The 20,895-nt window shown below is 38.8% G+C and overlaps 1 protein-coding gene across 1 annotated transcript in view; it reads left to right on the plus strand.

The window, feature by feature from the left end:
* The first annotated feature begins 709 nt into the window (after positions 1-709).
* The window catches only part of LOC127456477 (AT-rich interactive domain-containing protein 3B-like), an 81,123-nt gene continuing 60,937 nt past the window's right edge, over positions 710-20,895 (plus strand). Inside the window, exons 1-2 of the mRNA XM_051724994.1 lie at positions 710-916; positions 5,126-5,773. Of these exons, the coding sequence (XP_051580954.1) occupies positions 881-916; positions 5,126-5,773 (684 nt within the window). The 5' untranslated portion in view covers positions 710-880. The remainder of the gene's footprint in view (positions 917-5,125; positions 5,774-20,895) is intronic.

Below are 20,895 nucleotides of genomic sequence, written 5' to 3' on the forward strand. Positions count from 1 at the left end.
TATTTTACTAGTAAAGACAAACTCTTAATGTTGGCTTGACAAAGCCTTGTTTAAAAAATGAATTTTATTTCAGGCCTTATGCAGTTTGAATCTTAAAAGGAATAAAAACATAATCCAGGTTTGTACAAAACAAAATTCAATATAAACTAAAAACATTTTTCAAAGCAACTGTAAAACTGCGCCCACTACACATGAACACTAGAGGGCGCGCTTGTGTAACACTGAGTCCACTGACTATTACAGTACCACAAATAAACAATTATCAAATTCATCAGGCTCTGCACAAAACTTGGTGAATGCCTACTTAGACAGCATTTTTGGGCATCATTGGCATCTACGATGCCTAACATTGCTGTGTAGGTAGGCTGTTTTTTTTTTTTTTTTTTTTTTTTTTTTTTGGTATCTTAGAGTTTCAGCAGACCGTTTCATGACAGATACTTATAAATATAGTTATAATAGATTTTCTCAATATTTCATTTATTGTTTTTATTACTAGTTTATAATAATAAAAAAATGTATATATAATTTAGTATAATTTTCAGAATACCAAACGCACGTGTATTATTCCACTGTGTGAATTGGAGTGGTTCTGTAAACTCATTTCACGCAGCGTGTGCAGGTCGCTCGCGCGGGGCGGGGGTAGGAAACTGCAAACACAGAGAGACGTGAGCGGAGGGGAGTTGTGATCTGAACGCCAGGCGGGCCGGAGGTCTGAGATCGGAGTCCTGCTCATTTAAACGGAGAGATATAAGCGGCTGAACGCGCACCGGATTCACACGCGCTCGGTGGACGAACGGAAAGTGTCGCCGGTGCGCGTGCACGATTTATCGACGAGACAGTGACTGAGAGAGACATCGAGCAGACCGGGAGGAGCGGAGGAATGGTGGATAACACCGGCAGCAGTAAAACACAGATGGTGAGCAGACCAGGATTTACTCGCTTATATGAGAGAATTTTAAAATAGTTTTTCCAGGCCTGGACAAGTCTTGGGAAATTCACAAAGTCTTAAAAAGTAATGGGAATATATGTGTACTCTAAAATATTTCACATTAATATTGCTCTTGTTCAGTAAATTTACTCGCGAGACGGAGTGATGTTCGATTTGTAAGTGAATCGTCCGGTTAATCGGTTATATTCAATATACTGGTCTTAATGATTCATTAGCGAATTGGTGTACAAAATGATATATATATATTTAAATAATTCAGGAATTGTGAGCCACTGTTAAGGTAATGGAAATTAATAACATTCTAGTAAATATACATTTTCAAGTTATGCTTTGCTCTAAAATATTTTTGATATTGAATCGTTCTTTTGAGTCGGCTCTTTTCATTGAATCGAACCGGTTCACTAATCGGTCTAAATGATTAATTGGTGTAAAAGCATTTTCCAGTAATCACAAGCAGCTGGAAAGGTTATGGAAATTAATTGTTCTAAATGTGTGTGAATTTTGCAATACAAATGATGCGTTTAAAACTCGCTAAAGAGAGTTATGTAACTTTAAATATTATTTTAAATGTTAGAATATTGTGAACGCCAGTCTCTTGCTTTAAACCTTGGGGTGCTGCTGCTTTGAACATCCATTTGTTTTTATATCATAGAGGGGATAAATTTACCTGAGAAGCAAAACTGCATACTAACCTTTGCTGTAGATGTTTTTAGTATACATTATTTAGTACCTTTTATGAAGTAGTTTTCATCATGGTGAGCCACAGTGTCGGTGATTTTAGGTTTTATTATCATTGTCTGGACATTTGGTCCACACACACACATACACATGCTGCTCTGCACCAGATGCATTTGAATGTAAAAACATGCTGCTTTTATTAAGGGCCTGCGCTTTGATCCCAAAATTGAACTGTTTTTACTTTTTAGACATGTTAAAATTGAATTCCTTTAAACCAAATTTATTCTGAAGAATAGCTGTTTTGTACTCTCCAGTTTCACCTCAATGTGGGGAAGGGAGGGGGGGGGGCGGTACTTGTCAAAGGGCTTGTGCCTTAAAAAAAAAAAAAAAGCCAATAGGCTTTAGTTTACATTGCAGCTCCCGGCTAAGCCACACGCACACACACACACACACATACCCCTGCTGCTTTTCATAAGAGTGCTGGTGTTCAGGCAGAGAAACTGAGAAGCATTCTCAATACCGAGTCTGACCGTTTTTCCACTGACCTGAGAACCGAACAATGATCTAACTGACCACGTTACTACATTACCAGCCCACAAACAAACACAGTGCATCGTTGTCTTTGCTTATGACGAGGCTGGAGCCGTTGTTCAAGATGAATGAGAAAAAAAGCGAGTGGAAGATCACAATATTTGAATGTTTTTAATCACAATACACTTAAACATAAAGAATAAAGAACACTTACCTACGAAAACTACGAAAAATGGCTGCATTAAACATATGAATAAACTCTATCCATTTTCCTCGCATCCATCTCCCGTGTTTGTGTGTTCTGTTCAGATGTGATCCTCCCTATGCCCTATTGCTTTCATAGATTATTACCATTCACTGTGAGTGCTTCAGAGGGCTTACTCCCTGTCTACTCCAGACGTGAGCGGCGCGATGCAACAAATACTCTGCCAACAAGACGTAAAACGTTTGTTTCGATGCATCCAGTGTAGACGGCCTCACGACACAACACAACGTGACATCGATTGCATCCAATCGGTTAAAGATGATAGCGGCCATTCAGAACTCACATTTTAGGGGCCTGGGTAGATCAGCAAGTAAAGGTGCTGACCATCACACCCGGACTTGCAAGTTCCAATCCAGGGTGTGCTGAGAGACTCCAGTCAGGCTTCCTAAGCAACCAGTTGACCCGGTTGCTAGGGTGGGTAGAGTCACGTTGGGTTAACCTCCTCGTGGTTGCCATAATGTGGTTCTCACTCTCTGTGGGGTGGGTGGTGAGTTGTGCATGGATGCCGCGGGAATAGCGTGAAAACAAAGTTTCTCAGGCTACATTTTTGTCAAGGTTTTTTTAGCCAGAAGAGAGAGACTGCAGATTAAATGCTTTTATCTTCTGAAAACAAATTTTGTCAATGACCTTAAAGCTCACACATATGTACTAAAAGCATCAAAACCTTAATTTTAAACTTTAAACTACTGTTTTTGTAATAGTGTGTGTTGAGTCAAGACACTGTATTGCAAAATTGTAGGTTATTACACCAGTCTGTCCACCTAAAACTGCATATCTTAAATCTCAATCTAACAATTATGATTGAATATTTGATATATTGATTATTGAATATAGAACCGGTTTGCTTAAGTTTGCTTTAGGCTACGTCCACATTAATCTGGATACATTTGAAAACTGTCCGCACTGCCGTTTTCAAGCATTTTCAAAAGATGCTCGTCCAATGCTCGTCCATTTTCAAAAGATGCTTTCAATGTATGAAAACTCCTAAGTCCGCTAACTGCACTTGCAAATGTTGTACAAAGTAACATTTATCTTTAAAGGGTTAGTTCACCCAAAAATGAAAATTCTCTGATCATTTACTCACCCTCATTCCACCCCAGATATGTGACTTTCTTTATTCAGCAGAACACATTTGAAGAAAAATAGAAAAATATCTTAGCACAGTAGGTCCTTAAAATGCAAGTGGATGGTGATCGGACGTTTGAAGCTCCAAAAATCATAGATATTCAGCATAAACGTCATCCAAATGATTCCAGTGGTTAAATTAATGTCATCTATAGCGAAATGATCGCTTTTGGTGCGAAAAAGATCAATATATTTTCTAACTATAAATTATCGCTTCCGGTCAGCAGCAGTATGTACGTGTGACGTAATTGCATTGGCATGTTCATGGGAGAACTGCTGCTGACCAGAAGCGATGATTTATAGTTAAGAAGTACTTAAATATGGATCTATTTCGCACCAAAAGCGGTCGTTTCATTTTAGAGGACATTAATTTAACCAGTGGAGTCGTATGGATGACGTTTATGCTGACTGTCTGTAATTTTTGGAACTTCAAATGTCGGATCACCATACACTTGCATTTTAACGACCTACTGAGCTAAGATATTTTTCAGATTTTTTGCAAAGTTGTTCTGCTGAAGAAAGTCATACACATCTGTGATGGCATGAGGGTGAGTAAATGATGAGAGATTTTTCATTTTTGGATGAACTATCCCTTTTTAAATGATTTCAAAGTGAATAACAGGCACAACAATGTAGCTAAAATGGGCCGCCATCTTGATTGTTTTGGATCACGTGACTGCGTCACATGACGACAAACACATCATCATTTTCAGAAAGGCTTATCTCCGTTTCCACCGTCCACACTACAATGCAAAGATGGCATTTTCAAATGTATTCAGTTGGAAGAGCGTTTTCGAAAAGCTCAGTTTTCTCTGTCAGAAACACCGTCTCAGTGTGGACAGAAGGCCAAAACCTAGAGAAAAATATGCGTTTTCAAATGAAGATGTTCTTGGACATGGTGTAGTATTTGTTTTGGGGAAATATGGGCTGAAAGGGTTTTTTCTTAGTTCAATGTTGTTCCATTACATGATTTCAAGTCTTTTCTTGTCCATTAAAGCTTCATGTTTCAGTTTTAATTTTTACTTTTTTGCCATGACAAATAATTATACATTAGTCTTTCTAAAGTATTTGCAACAAAACACATTCTAAGTTAAGCATTTAAAGACCCCATTCAAACAAAATAAGATTTTTTTGTCTATTAGCTTTCTTTATGCTAGTGTAGTCCTAAAGGCCGATAAAATTAACTATTGTAGATATACACGTTTAAAAATGGTGGGAAAATGGGCTAAAAATATTGATCTTGCATGCAAATATTTTTGTCCAAGAAAGTGCTCCCTTAAATAAGAATGTCCCTCCTCCTAATACTACCTGCCTCTGTCAAGCTATATCAAATAACAAATCATGGTTCAAGGCTGTGACGTAAACTAAAGGCTATTGGCCATTTAAAAAACAAAAGAGATGAGCCCTTTGATATATCCTGCCCCATCATCCTGTTTCAGTTGGAAATACGTCAACACAGGACAGTGAACTCAGTCGTCAAGCCATTTCATGGGGTCTGTGAAGCTTTAAAAGATGCCACTGTAATTTGAGTGCTCATTTTATGGCATGTCATTGATGTCTTTGTCTCTGCCTCTCAGGAGGGGGGTTTGGGGGGCGGGTACCCTCAGAGTGGCCCATCGGGGGTGAAGCTAGAGGCCATGATGGAGCAGCTTCAACGCCAACAGCAGGCACGTTTGGACATGGAGCGGAAGGAGCGGATGTTGCGTGAAGCTCACATCATGTATGCGCAGCAGGTTGCGGCGCAGCAGGCCATTCTGGCCGCCGCCCGAGCTTCTGGAGCTGGCTTCATGGGCAAGAGCTTCGGCACAGGGGCCGCGGCACCCCCGGGGGTCGGGCAGCTGTCTCAAGTGTCTAATCAGAGCAGTGTGGACTCAGAACGCGAGGATGAGGAGGAACGAGGCCGAGACTCAGGTGAGGAAGATGATGATGATGATGAAGATATGATGGAGGGAGATGAAGGCAGCGAGGAAGATGACAGGGCGCCCAGCGGGCTGGAGTTTCTCAGGAAGCAGACGCTGGCACTGCAGCAGGGAGCAGCCTGGATCCCTGCACGTCCGTTTGGGAATGTTGGGGACTCGCCAGCTCCCGCAGGCACCCAGAGAGCACTGTCACTTCCTATCAGGGTGAAACAGGAGACAGAAGACGATCTCTCACCCGTCGCGCGGCCATCGGTGTCTTCTCCTAACGGCCAAGCAGACTGGAGCTATGACGAGCATTTTAAACAGGTAAGAAAAACTGTCCAGGTTATATTTCATCTCAAAGTCAAAAGAAAGAAACAAGAAATTATGTTTTACTTGACAATTATACAGATTATACAGGACAATTAAGATTTTTTTGCATCTTGACATATGACTTGGATATGTTTGTTTGGCGGAGAGGTGTGTTTGTATTTGAAAGTGTGTTTATGCTTTTGAGCAACAGGTTAAACATTTAGCAAGCTCAGTTGGGATTGGAGTTCAGTGCACTGTCGCTTTAAATGTTTAGTTTGGAAGGGGTTCTCCCTATCGCCCTCTTAGCACCTTTCTGCATGTTTCTCTGTGTGTTTATGTAACGTGTTAGTAGCGGTGTAGTATCTGCACCTCTGGAGAAACATCTGTGCTCTGGAAGTGTTGCTGGCACACTGCCGGGCACTTACCAGCACTTATTTGTTCTGTCTCACTGCTGCCAAATGCTGAGTCGAGCTTGGCTTATGTCCAGACTGCGTATAGAGACATTTGGCCCCGTTTTGTCAGATAGTGTGTGGGAGTCGCAGCAGGAGTGTTTGTGTGCGTGTGCAATGGGCGCTGTTCACGGCGGGACGTGAGGGGGAAGTTGTACAGTAGCTGCGGCTTTCTACACGTGATCCGAGTCATTTAAAGTCAACGTGAAATATTGTTAGTTGCCCAATTTACTTCTGCAGTGCAACATATTTCAGAGTGAAACTGGATATTGAATAAGAAGAAAAAGTATGGTGGGTTTGATTTCATCAGGAATTCATTGGATGGTGTAGAGTTGTCTTTATTTAACATGTGGTTGAAAAAGAAGAGAGCTTGGTGACATCAGCCAAAAAGGAAAGATGTTTCAAAGGTGGAGCAAGTTATTATTTTGATGAAAGATTGTGTAGAAGACACACAATAAGACCATAAACCGGGTCCATTTTGATTTCTTGTTGATTTTGAAGTGAAGCTAAATCTATCGATGCTGTGCTATATGTGTGCTACTGTTGCCAGTGGACCATCAAGAGATCTGTCTACATGAAGAGCGAATGATGTGATTAAAGCGGGTGTGGAAGATTTCTAATTATAGAGGAAAGGCTGCCACATTCATTTAGCCTTTCCTAATATAGAACAGCAAGGTGGAAACAGACAATCCTAAAAGTGTATACAGAGGCTTGCGGATAAGTCATGTCTGTAGTCGTAATTAAGGTGTGATGTGCGTTCAAGTGATTTTATTTTGGTTGGGCAATTTCATATTTCTTTTTCAATAAGTGACATACACAAAGTTTTTTTAGTAGTGGGGGAACAAAAGAAAGCACATATAATGCATATTCTGTGTATAATTGATGCTTTATCTATTGATTTTATTATCCTTATGCTGCCACCAAGAATTGTTAGAAATTTAGTTTTGTCGCCTCAAAGTCTATCGACTTCTAAATGAGTAATTTTTTCAGTGCAAGCTTTTTTCACCATTCTTTATCAGCTGTTTGCAAAACAACATGATCACACGGCAATTCGAAATGTTGCTATCGAATGTTCAGGCACCCTGAAATCGAACCCATTCTGTCAAGTTGCTGCCAAGCGGCATTTCCCCTTAGACATTTTTGCATCAATTCAAGTGTGTTTACATTTTCCTGCTGCTTGAGAGCAGCCTTGGAGACACGGGTGCCACGGAAACCATAATCAATGATGAGAGTGATTCGGAGGTTGTGTTTTCCCTTTAAAATGACATTTTTACTCCACTGATGGAGTAAAAATCCCATTTTGAGTTAGGGTGAATGGTAAATAAAATATGCATTCCTGTTGACCGTATTACCTAATTTACAACTAAAAATACAACCCACTTACAACCGTGTCCAACTCTTCCAGCTTCAGCCACTGCGGACAGTGTTATTTCGGAAAGCACAGACCCATAGCTGAAGAACTTTCTACCTACTGTCGCAGAATACACACTGAGTCCAGTCTGGGCAAAATTTGTCTAATCTAAATTGTGCAGTCAACATTTTCAATGAAAACTTTATGCTTCCACCATGATTCATTAAAGGAATAGTTCACCCAAAAAAGAAAATTCTCTCATCATTTACTCACCCTCATGCCATCCTAGATGTGTATGACTTTCTTTCTTCAAATATTTTTAGCTCAAATATCTTAGCTCTGAAGGTCCATACAATGCAAGTGAATGGTGGCCAGAACTTTGAAGGTACAAAAAGCATATAAAGGCAGCATAAAATTAATCCATACGAAACCAGTGAATAAATCCATATCTTCAGAAGCGATATGATAAGTGTGGGTGAGAAACAGATCAATATTTATGTCCTTTTTTACTATAAATCTCCACTTTCATTTTTACTTTAACATTCTTTTTCATTTGTTTTTGGCGATTCACATTCTTCGTGTATATTGCCACCTACTGGGCAGGGAGGAGAATTTATAGTAAAAAAAAAAAAAGAACTTAAAAATTGATTTATTTCTTACCCACACCTATCATATCGATTCTGAAGACATGGATTTAACCACTGGAGTCATATGGATTACTTTTATGCTGCCTTTATATGCTTTTTGGAATTTAAAAGTTCTGGCCAATATTCACTTGAATTTTGTGGACCTACAGAGCTGAAATATTCTACAAATATGTATTTTTGTTCAGCAAAAGTAAGTCATACACATCTAGGATGGCATGAGGGTGAGTAAATGTAAGAATTTTCATTTTTGGGTGAACTATACCTTTAATTGACACATCCACAACTTGAAAAGTTGGGTCTCTCAAGTTTCCCACTGGTAACTATGACATTGTGGTGGCGTTCATGTGCACTCATCTAATAATTATGATCATTCCGACATGAATTGATCGCAATAAGAAACAACAGAGTATCAAACAGATTCTGATCTAGCCTCTGAGGAAAACCAACATTTGATTATGAAATAATTTACGAAACCCTAATCAGGCTGTCAGTGTTGCAATGTAAAGCAGAGGCACAACATTTCTGAGCATGTTTCTTTTAGAGAAAAAGGGAAATACAGATGGTGAGACGGGGGATGGGCACATCATTGTGCTGTTAGACAGCTCTGTCTCTCTTTGTATCCTGTCTTTTATGCATTGCGTCATTATGTGCGGACAGCAATATAATGACACCTTATCACGGACGCAGTTTCAGGTTGAGCGGTTGATGTTGACGGGGAGGGTTTCCGAGACAGCAGGATGATACACACTAATTTTAATGGCATTTCTGTGCAAGTAGGAAACTCCCTTAATGACAGCTAGAGATTTTTTCCTGAAATGATCTGACAGGATATTGTTGCGTTGAGACGATACCTGATTGATTGATCAGAAATCATGATTAAATCGCATGCTGGTCTATGGATTATCATGTTGGATTCTTCTGGTTGGCTGGTGTGTCAATGTTGAGATTTCATGATCAGTAAATGAATTGCATGAGTATAAGTTATAGAACGTACAGTCAGAGACTATTTAGCCATAAGACTGAGCACTTATAACGCATAAAATCAATGGGAGAAATTGGAACACCTAAAATGGCGGATGTAGAAAAGGATGTCCCGACTTACGGGTATATGATCCAATCACCTTTTAGATACAGATATCACCTGTCAGTCAACAAGGTACTGTGCATACACAATAGCTGTACCAGCTTCACAAATAGTATGTTTTAGCGTGTTCTGAGCTAAAGAAGCACAATTTATGGATGTTGTCAGATTTTACAACTGATTTGAAATGTTTTTTGATCATAATCTTTACCAACTGTTTTGGAGATTTCAGTTTTTCCGAATGATAGCCTCGGTCACCATTCACTTTCATTGCATTTTTTTTTTTTTTTCCCATACAATGAAAGTGAATGGAGGCAGTCATTCTAAAATCTCTGTTTGCAGACCACAGAAGAATGTTAAACAGGTTTGAACAACATAAGGGTGAGTAAATGATGAGTTTTCATTTTTGGTTGAACTGTCCCTTTAAGGATTCTTCACACCAAGAGAGACACAACAAAGCTTGCAAATTACCAATAAACATCGGCAGCGAATTCACACGTCAAAACTACTCGCACTGAGCATGATGCAAATTGTCGTCAGGTTCTGCAAGAGTTCACATACCTGAACGAAAGTGAAACAAACTCTTGTATTGTGCATTAATGAAATCCAAATAAGAGTGAGTTTAATTTGTCCATAGTTCTCAAGTTAGTAAATAAGCCAAATTCTGTCAAATTAAACAAAAAAATCAATAAAAGATTCAATTCAACAAGTGTGGCGGTAAGTGTAAGACGTTAATGAATAATGCGTATGTGTGTGTGTGTGTGATAGTGTGGGTCTGTGGGGGTTTTGTCATTGATGTATGAGTGCTGACCTTAACCCCCTCCCCTCCTCTGCAGAGTAAATAATTGTTAAACAAGAGGATGGACAAAGGTGTTGTGTGCTGTGTGCAATAGGGAAGGTCCAGCAGTCTGTGAGGGCTTTTCTCTCACCAGGCATGGACTGCAGTGGGATGTATACATTAGGTCAGCTGACCCTGATAATCCTCCGGTCTGTCCCTGGGGTCCAGAGGGGCTGGTCGCTCTGCTTATGCTGGTTGAGTTCCCTGCCCCCTTCTAATCCGACAGTGAATAATAGGGTTTTAATAATGCCTGCTGAATGCATTTGCTACCCCAGTGAAGTGTTGTCCTGGTGGTTGTAGAGTTAATACATTCTCTCTTTTTTTTATTTTTTATTTGTTTATTTTATTTTTTATTTTTTTTGTATGTCCAGTTACTAAAATCAGATTTCACTGTAATTTTAATGTATTGTGGTCAGTATTTGGCCTTCTCTGCTAGTGATAGGCTGATATATCAGCTGGTCCAATTTTTCGGTTGATATTGAGATATTCAGCATTCAGCTCAAAAACTGCAATTAAACTTCAGTAATTAAAGGGATGTTCCAGGTTCAATACAAGTTAAACTCAACCGACACATGAATTATCAGTGTAAACAGACGGGATTAAATCTGCACTGTCTTTACGAGATATTAAAGCAAACACAGATGTTAATATATAAGCAGACAAGACAAATTCTTCAGTGTTAGATCTGTGTGATGTCTAAATTTATATAAGCTGCATGCTGTCTGTTATAGGCATCTAGGCATTCTTACTGCATCAAATCAGTATTAATGTAGATCTGCCTCACAGTAAAGAGTGTCAAATATTTAAGTAGTTTCATTTTGCATTAAATTAGTTTTTTAATGTTTTTATATTATAATTTTTTTAATGTTTAATAACTGTTGCTGAAAAACTTAAAGCACTGTTTACTCTGTTCTCTGTTTAATTACTGGCTCTTGAATAAATCCTTTAAAAGCTTGAAGCAATTTTTACAAGAGACACTGAAGACCACATTGTTTTAATTTAAATGGTTAATTTATATATATATATATATATATATATATATATATTTAAATTAGTAAAATAACAGTGTTTTATTGCATATTTGCCTACCAGTGCAAAACTAAGTTTGACATGGAACTGTTAATGAAGCTTTTTTTTCCCCGCTCGTTTTGCTTTTTAATTAGCTTGTGAGAAACAGGCTAAATCGTTTCATGTATTTAATTTTTTTATGCACTTTTTTAATAGAATTATTATTTTTTATTTATTTACTTATTTTGTAATAATAACAAGGTGCTGTTTAGTTTGTAATGTATTTGTTGCGCCCTCTTGTGGACATTTTAAATGTATTTATTTGATTTACAACTTTATTGCATTTTTGCATAGATTGAAGTAGAGAACATTTTGTCAGTACCTTTAGTGCATTACATGTTAATTTGTTTAGTACCCTTATGTCCAGGTTTTGTAAATCACATAAGCAGTTTTTTTCCTTCAGATACGTGATCTTTATTCTAAGCAAAAGAATCGTGATTCTCAATTTATCCAGAATCGTGCAGCTCTACTGTACATCTTGCCATTGCAGTCTTTAGGCACAATCATGATTTCAATCTCGATTACACTTCCTAGTGGTTGACGCATCTGCAGAGCGCTAGATGGTGTTAGGAAGTGTAATTGAGCTTGAAATCATGATCGCCAAGGAGACTGCTGATTTCAAGATTTATAGTGAAAATTACAAGAGTTACATTTTGGTCCGTTCTCACCCAAAACCGATTGGATCGTTTTGAAAATGTGTTTTAATAGTAAATGTTGTGTTTGCTAACATCGGCTTGTATGTTTCTATTGTACTGTATATTTGTACTGTAGAATTACATTTGACACACCAAAGGGCTATTTAAGTGAATGGCTAAAATGGTGAAAAGCTTGAAGAAATGGTACCTAGTTATAGCGCCTAACAATATATACTTTCCATTATGCATATATGAAAGGTTCAAGCTAAACTCTTGATGTTGAAAAAGAAGTTAATTGGCATTTGGACGTTATTTGTCAGCTACCAATTTCTACCCATCAGATCCGCATCAGTTAATGCAACTCCATGTTGGTCGAGCACTATATCCTCTGCATATCCTTAGTTGAGCAGTGTCCATCTCAGTGCTACATAACCCCCACCACCACTAGAGGTACGAATTGAGAAAGTCCCCCCCAGTGTGTAAATTCCCCCCATATGAGCAATGTAAGGTGGGAAATTCCCACCCATTTTCAGAAATGAATTTCAGGCCCTGACCACAGCTCAGGGTGCTGCATTATTTAACCATTACATGGGCCATACAGAAAGGAAGTAGGGTTGAGTGGCTGAGCATTGATCGATGTGGATTGCGTAAGCTCTTACTGAGGGGATAATTGGCTTCATTTATGCCTCATGAATGCGCTGGGGTTGGGGGCAAGGTTATTATCGTAAACTAAAATGAAAACTAAATGTAAAAAAAACTGAAATAAAAATCAACATAATTAGAAAAACTGAAACTAATCTAAAATACATTTTCATGGTTCTGAAAAAAGCTAAAATAAAATTAAAATAATCTTAAAAAATATGCACCAGCAGATGGTCTATTGTCCTCATTACATTAGCAAAGACAAATCAGCCAGCCCTGACTTCTGTGGCCCACTAGATCCCCTTCAATTTGCTTATCGAGCAAACAGGTCTGTGGATGATGCAGTCTACATGGGATTGCATCATATCCTGCAACATCTGGACAGACCAGGGACATATGCAAGGATCCTTTTTGTGGACTTCAGTTCGGCTTTCAATACCATCATCCCAGCTATTCTCCAGACTAAATTACACCAACTCCCACGTCTGTCTGTCAGTAGATTACCAGCTTTCTGACAGACAGGCAGCAGCTTGTGTACAATCAGCACTGGTGCCCCCCAGGGATGTGTGCTCTCCCCACTACTCTTCTCCCTCTACACCAATGACTGCATCACCAAAGATCCCTCTGTCAAGCTCCTGAAGTTTGCAGACGACACCACTGTCATCTGCCTCATCCGAGATGACGATGAGTCTGCATACAGAAGGGAGGTTAAACAGCTGGCTGTCTGGTGCAGTCAAAACAACCTTGAGCTGAACACACTCAAAATGGTGGAAATGATTGTGGACTTTAGGAGGAACACCCCAACATTGACCCCCCCTCACCATCCTGAACAGCACTGTGGCAGCAGTGGAGTCATTCAGGTTCCTGGGCACTACCATCTCACAGGACCTGAAGTGGGAGACCCACATTGACTCCATTGCGAAAAAGGCCCAGCAGAGGTTGTACTTCCTTCGCCAGCTGAGGAAGTTCAACCTGCCACAGGTGCTGCTGATACAGTTATACTCAGCAGTCATTGAGTCTGTCCTCTGCACTTCAATAACTGTCTGGTTTGGTTCAGCTACGAGATCAGACATCAGAAGACTATAAAGGACAGTTCGGACTGCTGAGAGGATTATAGGTTGCCCCCTGCCCCCCACCCCCCACCCCTTCAAGAACTATACACTTCCAGAGTGAGGAAAAAGGCTGGAAAAATCACTCTGGACCCCACTCACCCTGCCCACTACCTTTTTGAACCGTTGCCTTCTGGCTGACACTTAAGAGCTCTGAGCACCAGAACCGTCAGGCACAGGAACAGTTTTTTTCTCTCAGGCTATCCATCTCATGAACAGTTAAAACTGCCCCTTTGAGCAATAATTAATGTGCAATGCACAGCTTAGTCTTTTTATATTATCCAACACATCCTACCTCTTCTGCCATTACATTCCCTTGCACTGTACATAACCGATTTTTATTTAGATTTGCACTATGTATGTATGTATGTATGTATGTATGTGTGTGTGTGTGTGTGTATGTATATGTGTGTGTGTATGTATATGTGTGTATATATATATATATATATGTGTATGTATATGTGTATGTATGTATGTATATATATATATATATATATATATATATATATATATATATATACACTATATTGCCAAAAGTATTCGCTCACCCATCCAAATAATTGAATTCAGGTGTTCCAATCACTTCCATGGCCACAGATGTATAAAATGAAGCACCTAGGCATGCAGACTGCTTCTACAAACATTTGTGAAAGAATGGGCCGCTCTCAGGAGCTCAGTGAATTCCAGCGTGGTACTGTGATAGGATGCCACCTGTGCAACAAGTCCAGTCGTGAAATTTCCTCGCTACTAAATATTCCACAGTCAACTGTCAGTGGTATTACAACAAAGTGGAAGCGATTGGGAATGACAGCAACTCAGCCATGAAGTGGTAGGCCACGTAAAATGACAGAGCGGGGTCAGCGGATGCTGAGGCGCATAGTGCGCAGAGGTCGCCAACTTTCTGCAGAGTCAATCGCTACAGACCTCCAAAGTTCATGTGGCCTTCAGATTAGCTCAAGAACAGTGCGTAGAGAGCTTCATGGAATGGGTTTCCATGGCCGAGCAGCTGCATCCAAGCCATACATCACCAAGTGCAATGCAAAGCGTCGGATGCAGTGGTGTAAAGCACGCTGCCACTGGACTCTAGAGCAGTGGAGACGCGTTCTCTGGAGTGACGAATCACGCTTCTCCATCTGGCAATCTGATGGACGAGTCTGGGTTTGGCGGTTGCCAGGAGAACGGTACTTGTCTGACTGCATTGTGCCAACTGTGAAGTTTGGTGGAGGGGGATTATGGTGTGGGGTTGTTTTTCAGGAGCTGGGCTTGGCCCCTTAGTTCCAGTGAAAGGAACTCTGAATGCTTCAGCATACCAAGAGATTTTGGACAATTCCATGCTCCCAACTTTGTGGGAACAGTTTGGGGATGGCCCCTTCCTGTTCCAACATGACTGCACACCAGTGCACAAAGCAAGGTCCATAAAGACATGGATGAGCGAGTTTGGTGTGGAAGAACTTGACTGGCCTGCACAGAGTCCTGACATCAACCCGATAGAGCACCTTTGGGATGAATTAGAGTGAAGACTGCGAGCCAGGCCTTCACGTCCAACATCAGGGTCTGACCTCACAAATGCGCTTCTGGAAGAATGGTCAAAAATTCCCATAAACACACTCCTAAACCTTGTGGAAAGCCTTCCCAGAAGAGTTGAAGCTGTTATAGCTGCAAAGGGTGGGCCGACATCATATTAAACCCTATGGATTAAGAATGGGATGTCACTTAAGTTCATATGCGTCTAAAGGCAGATGAGCGAATACTTTTGGCAATATAGTGTATATATATATATATATATATATATATATATATATATATATATATATATATTATTCAATTTTAATTATTTTCTACAACAATCTTATTGCTGTTTTTGTATTGTGTACTGGAAGCTCCTGTCACCAAGTCAAATTCCTTGTAGGTGTAAGCATACTTGGCAATAAAGCTGATTCTGATATAAAAACTAAAACTAACAAAGAACTAACAAATAAACGAAAACTAAACTAAATTGGAGTGAAAAATGTAAAATGAAATAGAAGTAAAAACTAAATAAAAAAATTTAAACTATTATAACCTTGGTTGGGGGAGGGGGTGTCTTCATGTGCGTTTTGGGTTTCTGTGCGAACTGTTGCACTCAGATGTGTCAAAATGAAAACAAGAGGACTTGATTTGACACCTGTTTTTTGTTTTTTTTTCCCAGTCTGGTGACCTAGCTTGAGTGACTTCGATATTGTTTTTGTAAAGTTTGTTTTAAATTCAAATCAACTAGGCTAATTTTTTTCACCAGACCATTTCTTTTCTGTCTCACGCACATTCTGCAATTAAAAGCGCATGTATTATTTATGCAGTTTCCCTGTTCATCAGGCATTCTGAACAGATAACTTGCAAGGGACTAGTGACTCATGACTCTTTCGGCTTGAAAATATCTGTAGAATTGGTTGTTTACTCTTGTTTTGAATTAAAAATAGTCAAGACATCATTGTCCACACTGTATTTCACTAAATGAACACCAGGAAAATCATTTTTAATGTTTTCTTTTTTATATATGTGCACCAAAATAACATAGTATACTTGTTACTAATTCTAATACACAGCAATATATATATATACATATATTTTACTAAAGCATTTTCATGGAAGATGCCAGGTGGAGTTTTACTGAAATGGAAAGTTTCAAGAACTGATTAAAGAAACTAATCGATCTCCCTGACTCTGTCTGTACAGATATGGTCTTTAGGAAACATTTTATGTTAATTAAATACATTTATGTTAAAGTCATTGCTTATTTACAGTGTTTACAATTTTTTCTATGTTTAAAATAATATAAAATATATCATAAATATTAGGGTGAGGTGTCAATACAGATTTTAAGCTTTCCATTCCGATTGTCTGTTTTGCTTGCTTATGAAAGAAAGTTTCTCAGCTAATGCTGTAAGAAATATAGGAAACGTCTAACTTGGTACATAGTAAAAATATTAATGGAAAAAATTAACAACAGGGCCCAAACTATGCAATTTAATTGCTATTTACTTAACAGATGTAATAATCAACACAACAAAAACTGATCTAAACTTAAAAGTAAAAGAGCGATCTTGTTCAAATGAATATCATGATTAATCAAAACAATGAATATTTTTACACAGCCCTAATAAATTAAAATATATAACCCAGCTCTACTTGCACATCATAAAACTGATAAAACTGTTGAATTTATGTGTCAGACTGTGAGGATCTTTTGACAAATGTTGTAGATTTGCTGCTACAGGCATGTTGTATTTAGCCCCTCAGTTATATTTGAATGCTTTATTTTCATAACCAAGCCTCTCCCAGTAAATGTGGCATAACGAGACAAAACCAGTGTTTACCCAGTTTAATGGCATGCTACGTTGACTGCACTGAGGGATTGTGGGTTGTTTAAATGGGTCGATGTTCTGTGGGCCCAAAATTTTCACCTTGAAATGTAAACATCCATCGGTTGCATTTTTTATGCAGGTCTATTTTACTGCTGCAGAAATTAACATACTCATCCTGAGACTAAATGAATTGCTTTTAAGTTTGTACAGTATGACGGTGTATATAGAGATGTTTTTCAATACCATTTTTATATCACGGTAGATATATCCACGCATGAAGTGGGTAGGACTTACACATGAGAGCAACAAGAAACATGGTGTAATGTGAAAATATAGAGTGGGATGTGTCCAAAACGAGCCAAGACGAGGAATAACTTGTTATTAAGAGGTGTTTGTTAGGAACAACACAAAGAATAGTTTAGTTTAGTACTGTTACGTTGGAACTGCATTAAAGGCTCAATACAAGATAAAATCAATCAAGATCATCTGTGGCATAATAGTGATTACCACATAAAACGACTGTAAAAATTATGGTTTAAACAACTTTACAGCTCAAATAATACCACATCATATCCTCAACCTGGTTGTCTAATGGTTAGATGGAGACCTGGAGAGCCCTTCAAGCCACAGTGTCTCGCACCCACTGTGAAATTTGATGAAGGATCGGTGATGATCTGGTGGTGCTTCAGCAAGGCTGGAATCGGGCAGATTCGTCTTTGTGAAGGACGCATGAATCAAGCCACGTACAAGGTTATCCTGGAAGAAAACATGCTTCCTTCTGCTCTGACAATGTTCCCCAACTCTGAGGATTGGTTTTTCCAGCAGGAAAATGCTCCATGCCACACAGCATTGTCACTCAAGGTGTGGATGGAGGACCACCAGATCAAGATCCTGTCATGGCCAGCCCAATCTCCAGACCTGAACCCCATTGAAAACCTCTGGAATGTGATCAAGAGAAAGATGGCTCAGACAAAGCCGAGATGCTTGAATTTTTGCACCAGGAGTGGCATAAAGTCACCCAACAGCAATGTGAAAGACTGGTAGAGCATGCCAAGATGCATGAAAGCTGTGGTTGAAAACCAGGGTTATTCCACCAAATATTGATTTCTGAACTCTTCCTAAGTTAAAACATTAGTATTGTGTTTAAAAATTTATTTGAACTTGTTTTCTTTGCATTATTCGAGGTCTGAAAACACTGCATTTTTTTTGTTATTTTGACCAGTTGTCATTTTCTGCAAATAAATGCTCTAAATGACAATATTTTTATTTGGAATTTGGGAGAAATGTTGCAAAGATTTCAAACAAACTTCTTTCACGTTGTCATTATGGGGTATTGTTTGTAGAATTTTGAGGAAAATAATGAATTTAATCCATTTTGGAATAAGGCTGTAACATAACAAAATGTGGAAAAAGTGAAACGCTGTGAATACTTTCTGGATGCACTGAATGTACAAGAATGGATTCAGATCGGCGATAGAGATGTGTGATTCGTTGAAAGAATCATTTGAGTCAAATTTTAAATTTGATTCCTTTTGAACTGAACAAAATGATTCAAAAAGCAGTCTGAATGATTTGTTTTGCAAATCACGAATCTTGCATGCCAGCATGCCAGATTACGTGTGCTGTCGTCTGTCTCCACTGGGGAAGACAAGAAACTGCTCATGTGAGTGTAAATTTTTTTTTTTTTTTTTTTTTACTAATTAATTTGATAAGTTTAGGCTTAAGCATTATGAAAGCTGTTAAATAATGAAGTTATGTGCTATCAGTCTCCTACATTTCCAGGAGACCTGTTCATATAAAAGTCAATCACATGCGTTTACATTTTACATTTAAACAAGGTATGATGTGTATGAATAATTACCAGCGCTCATGAAAATGTCTAACAATATTTATTTTGATATTTTAGATTTATGATGTGAATGGTCTTTGCCTAAGCAAAACTAGTTGTCTGGTGGTTGCTAAAGTGTTATGTTTGCTTTGTAGCACATTTATGCTACAGTATGTGATAACTAGGGTTTTCTGGATGGTTGCTAGAGCATGCTATGCAGTTGTCAAGGTGATCTCTGCTGTGTGTTTTGGCACATTGCTACAGTATGTGGTTGCCAGGTTGTTACTATGCTTTTGCTTAGTTGTTTTCTGTGTTTTTGTGCACATCACTCTGCAGTTGACAGGGTGTTCTAGGTGGTTGTCAGGTTGTTGCTATGCTGTTAAGTTGGTTTAATTGTGTTTCAGCACATTGCTATGCAGTTGCCAGGGTGTTATGGGTGGTTGCTTATTAGCCCAAATGAAAAGAGCCCACTCCCACAAGTCTCTGTTCTGGTCCCTAATATGACTCAATTTCAATGTTCCAATTTTTATGGACTGTGATGTTCATATACACTCATCCCATAAATATGATCATTCTGATGTGACTTGAATGCACCATTAAAGGGATAATTAATTTAGAAATGAAATTTCTCATAACTTTCTCACCCTCATTCGATCCAAGAGGTGTATGATTTTTTTTTTTTTTTTGCAGAACACAAAGAAAAAATGATTTTCAGAAGAATGGCGCTGTTCTGTAGGTAAATTCAATGTTAGTGAATGGTGGCCAGACCTTTGAATGAGCACACAAATGCAGCATAAGAGTAATTCATAAGACTCCAGTGGTTTCACCAATGTCTTCTGAATGGATCCAGTTGGTTTTGGGTGAGAATAGATCAAAATATAACTCATTTTTCAACTATAAATCTTGACATTAGTAGTCTCCTTAGCGATTAGGATTTCAAGCTCGATTACATTTCCTATAGCACCACCTTGGGCTCTGCGCATGCGTCAAGCACTAAAAGTGAAATCAAGTTTGAAATCTTTATTGTGCCTAGAGATTGCAATGGCAAGATATACAGTGAAAATGAGTTAAAATTTGGTTTGTTCTCAACCAGAACCAACTGAATCGCTTCAGAGGACATGGATTTAACCACTGTAGTAGTATGAATAACTTTATGCTCCCTTAATGTGCTTTTTGTAGCTTGAAATGTCTGGCCACCATTCATTTGCATTGAATTGACATGTAGAGCTGAAATATTCTTCAAAAAATCTTTGTATGTGTTCTGCAGATGAAAGAAAGTCATTGACATCTGGGATGGCATGGGGGTGAGTATATGATGAGCACCACCAATCAAATAAGTTGCCATGGGTTTAATTAACTGCTCCGTAATTTATGCAATTTACGTGTACTTTTGATACTTAAGTAAATTTAATTTCAGTTACTTTAATACTTAAGTCGTTTTCTCGTGAGCTACTTTTGCTTGAGTCAGTTTCCATGAAGGTAACTTTACTTTTACTCAAGTATGACAAATGGAAACTTTATACAACACTGATATACAGTATATATATAATATATACGTAATTGGATTTAAAAGGAAGCAATGAGTTGAAATAATCTGGGATTATCTAAGTGTGTGTGTGTGTGTGTGTGTGTGTGTGTGTGTGTGTGTGTGTGTGTGTGTGTGTGTGTGTGTGTGTGTTTAGGGTGTGCCTATAGAATCCTGCCCCTAACAGTCAAGTGTTGTAGATTCCTCAGGGCCAGAAATAGATCTATTGAATGTGGGGGATGGTGACAGGGTAAATTGGGGGTGGGTGGGGTGGAAATGTTGCCCCACCCAAATGAAACATTCCAAATGTAATTACAGAGTTAAATCCTCAAACTTGACAGATTTCCAATCGGAGCGGAGCTGTTCCGATAATAGTGCTGGTTTCATCCGTGCTTCTTCTGGTTTATGTGACCCCTTGTCAATAAAAGTGAGGACGACGAGTTAAAGAGGAGCAGACGAACGTTAGGAGGAAGGCTATTCAGACACTGTTAAGACTTTTATTGGTGGTGCTTCACAATCACACAAGAACTTTAGCATGTAACTCGTTACTTGCACTGTTTGTGCTATCAACATGAGTGATACCTCATGTTATGACTTATGATTTTCACCCAGCAGGCAATAAA

This window comes from Myxocyprinus asiaticus, chromosome 18, assembly GCF_019703515.2.
Source record: "Myxocyprinus asiaticus isolate MX2 ecotype Aquarium Trade chromosome 18, UBuf_Myxa_2, whole genome shotgun sequence".
Classification (NCBI taxonomy): domain Eukaryota; kingdom Metazoa; phylum Chordata; class Actinopteri; order Cypriniformes; family Catostomidae; genus Myxocyprinus; species Myxocyprinus asiaticus.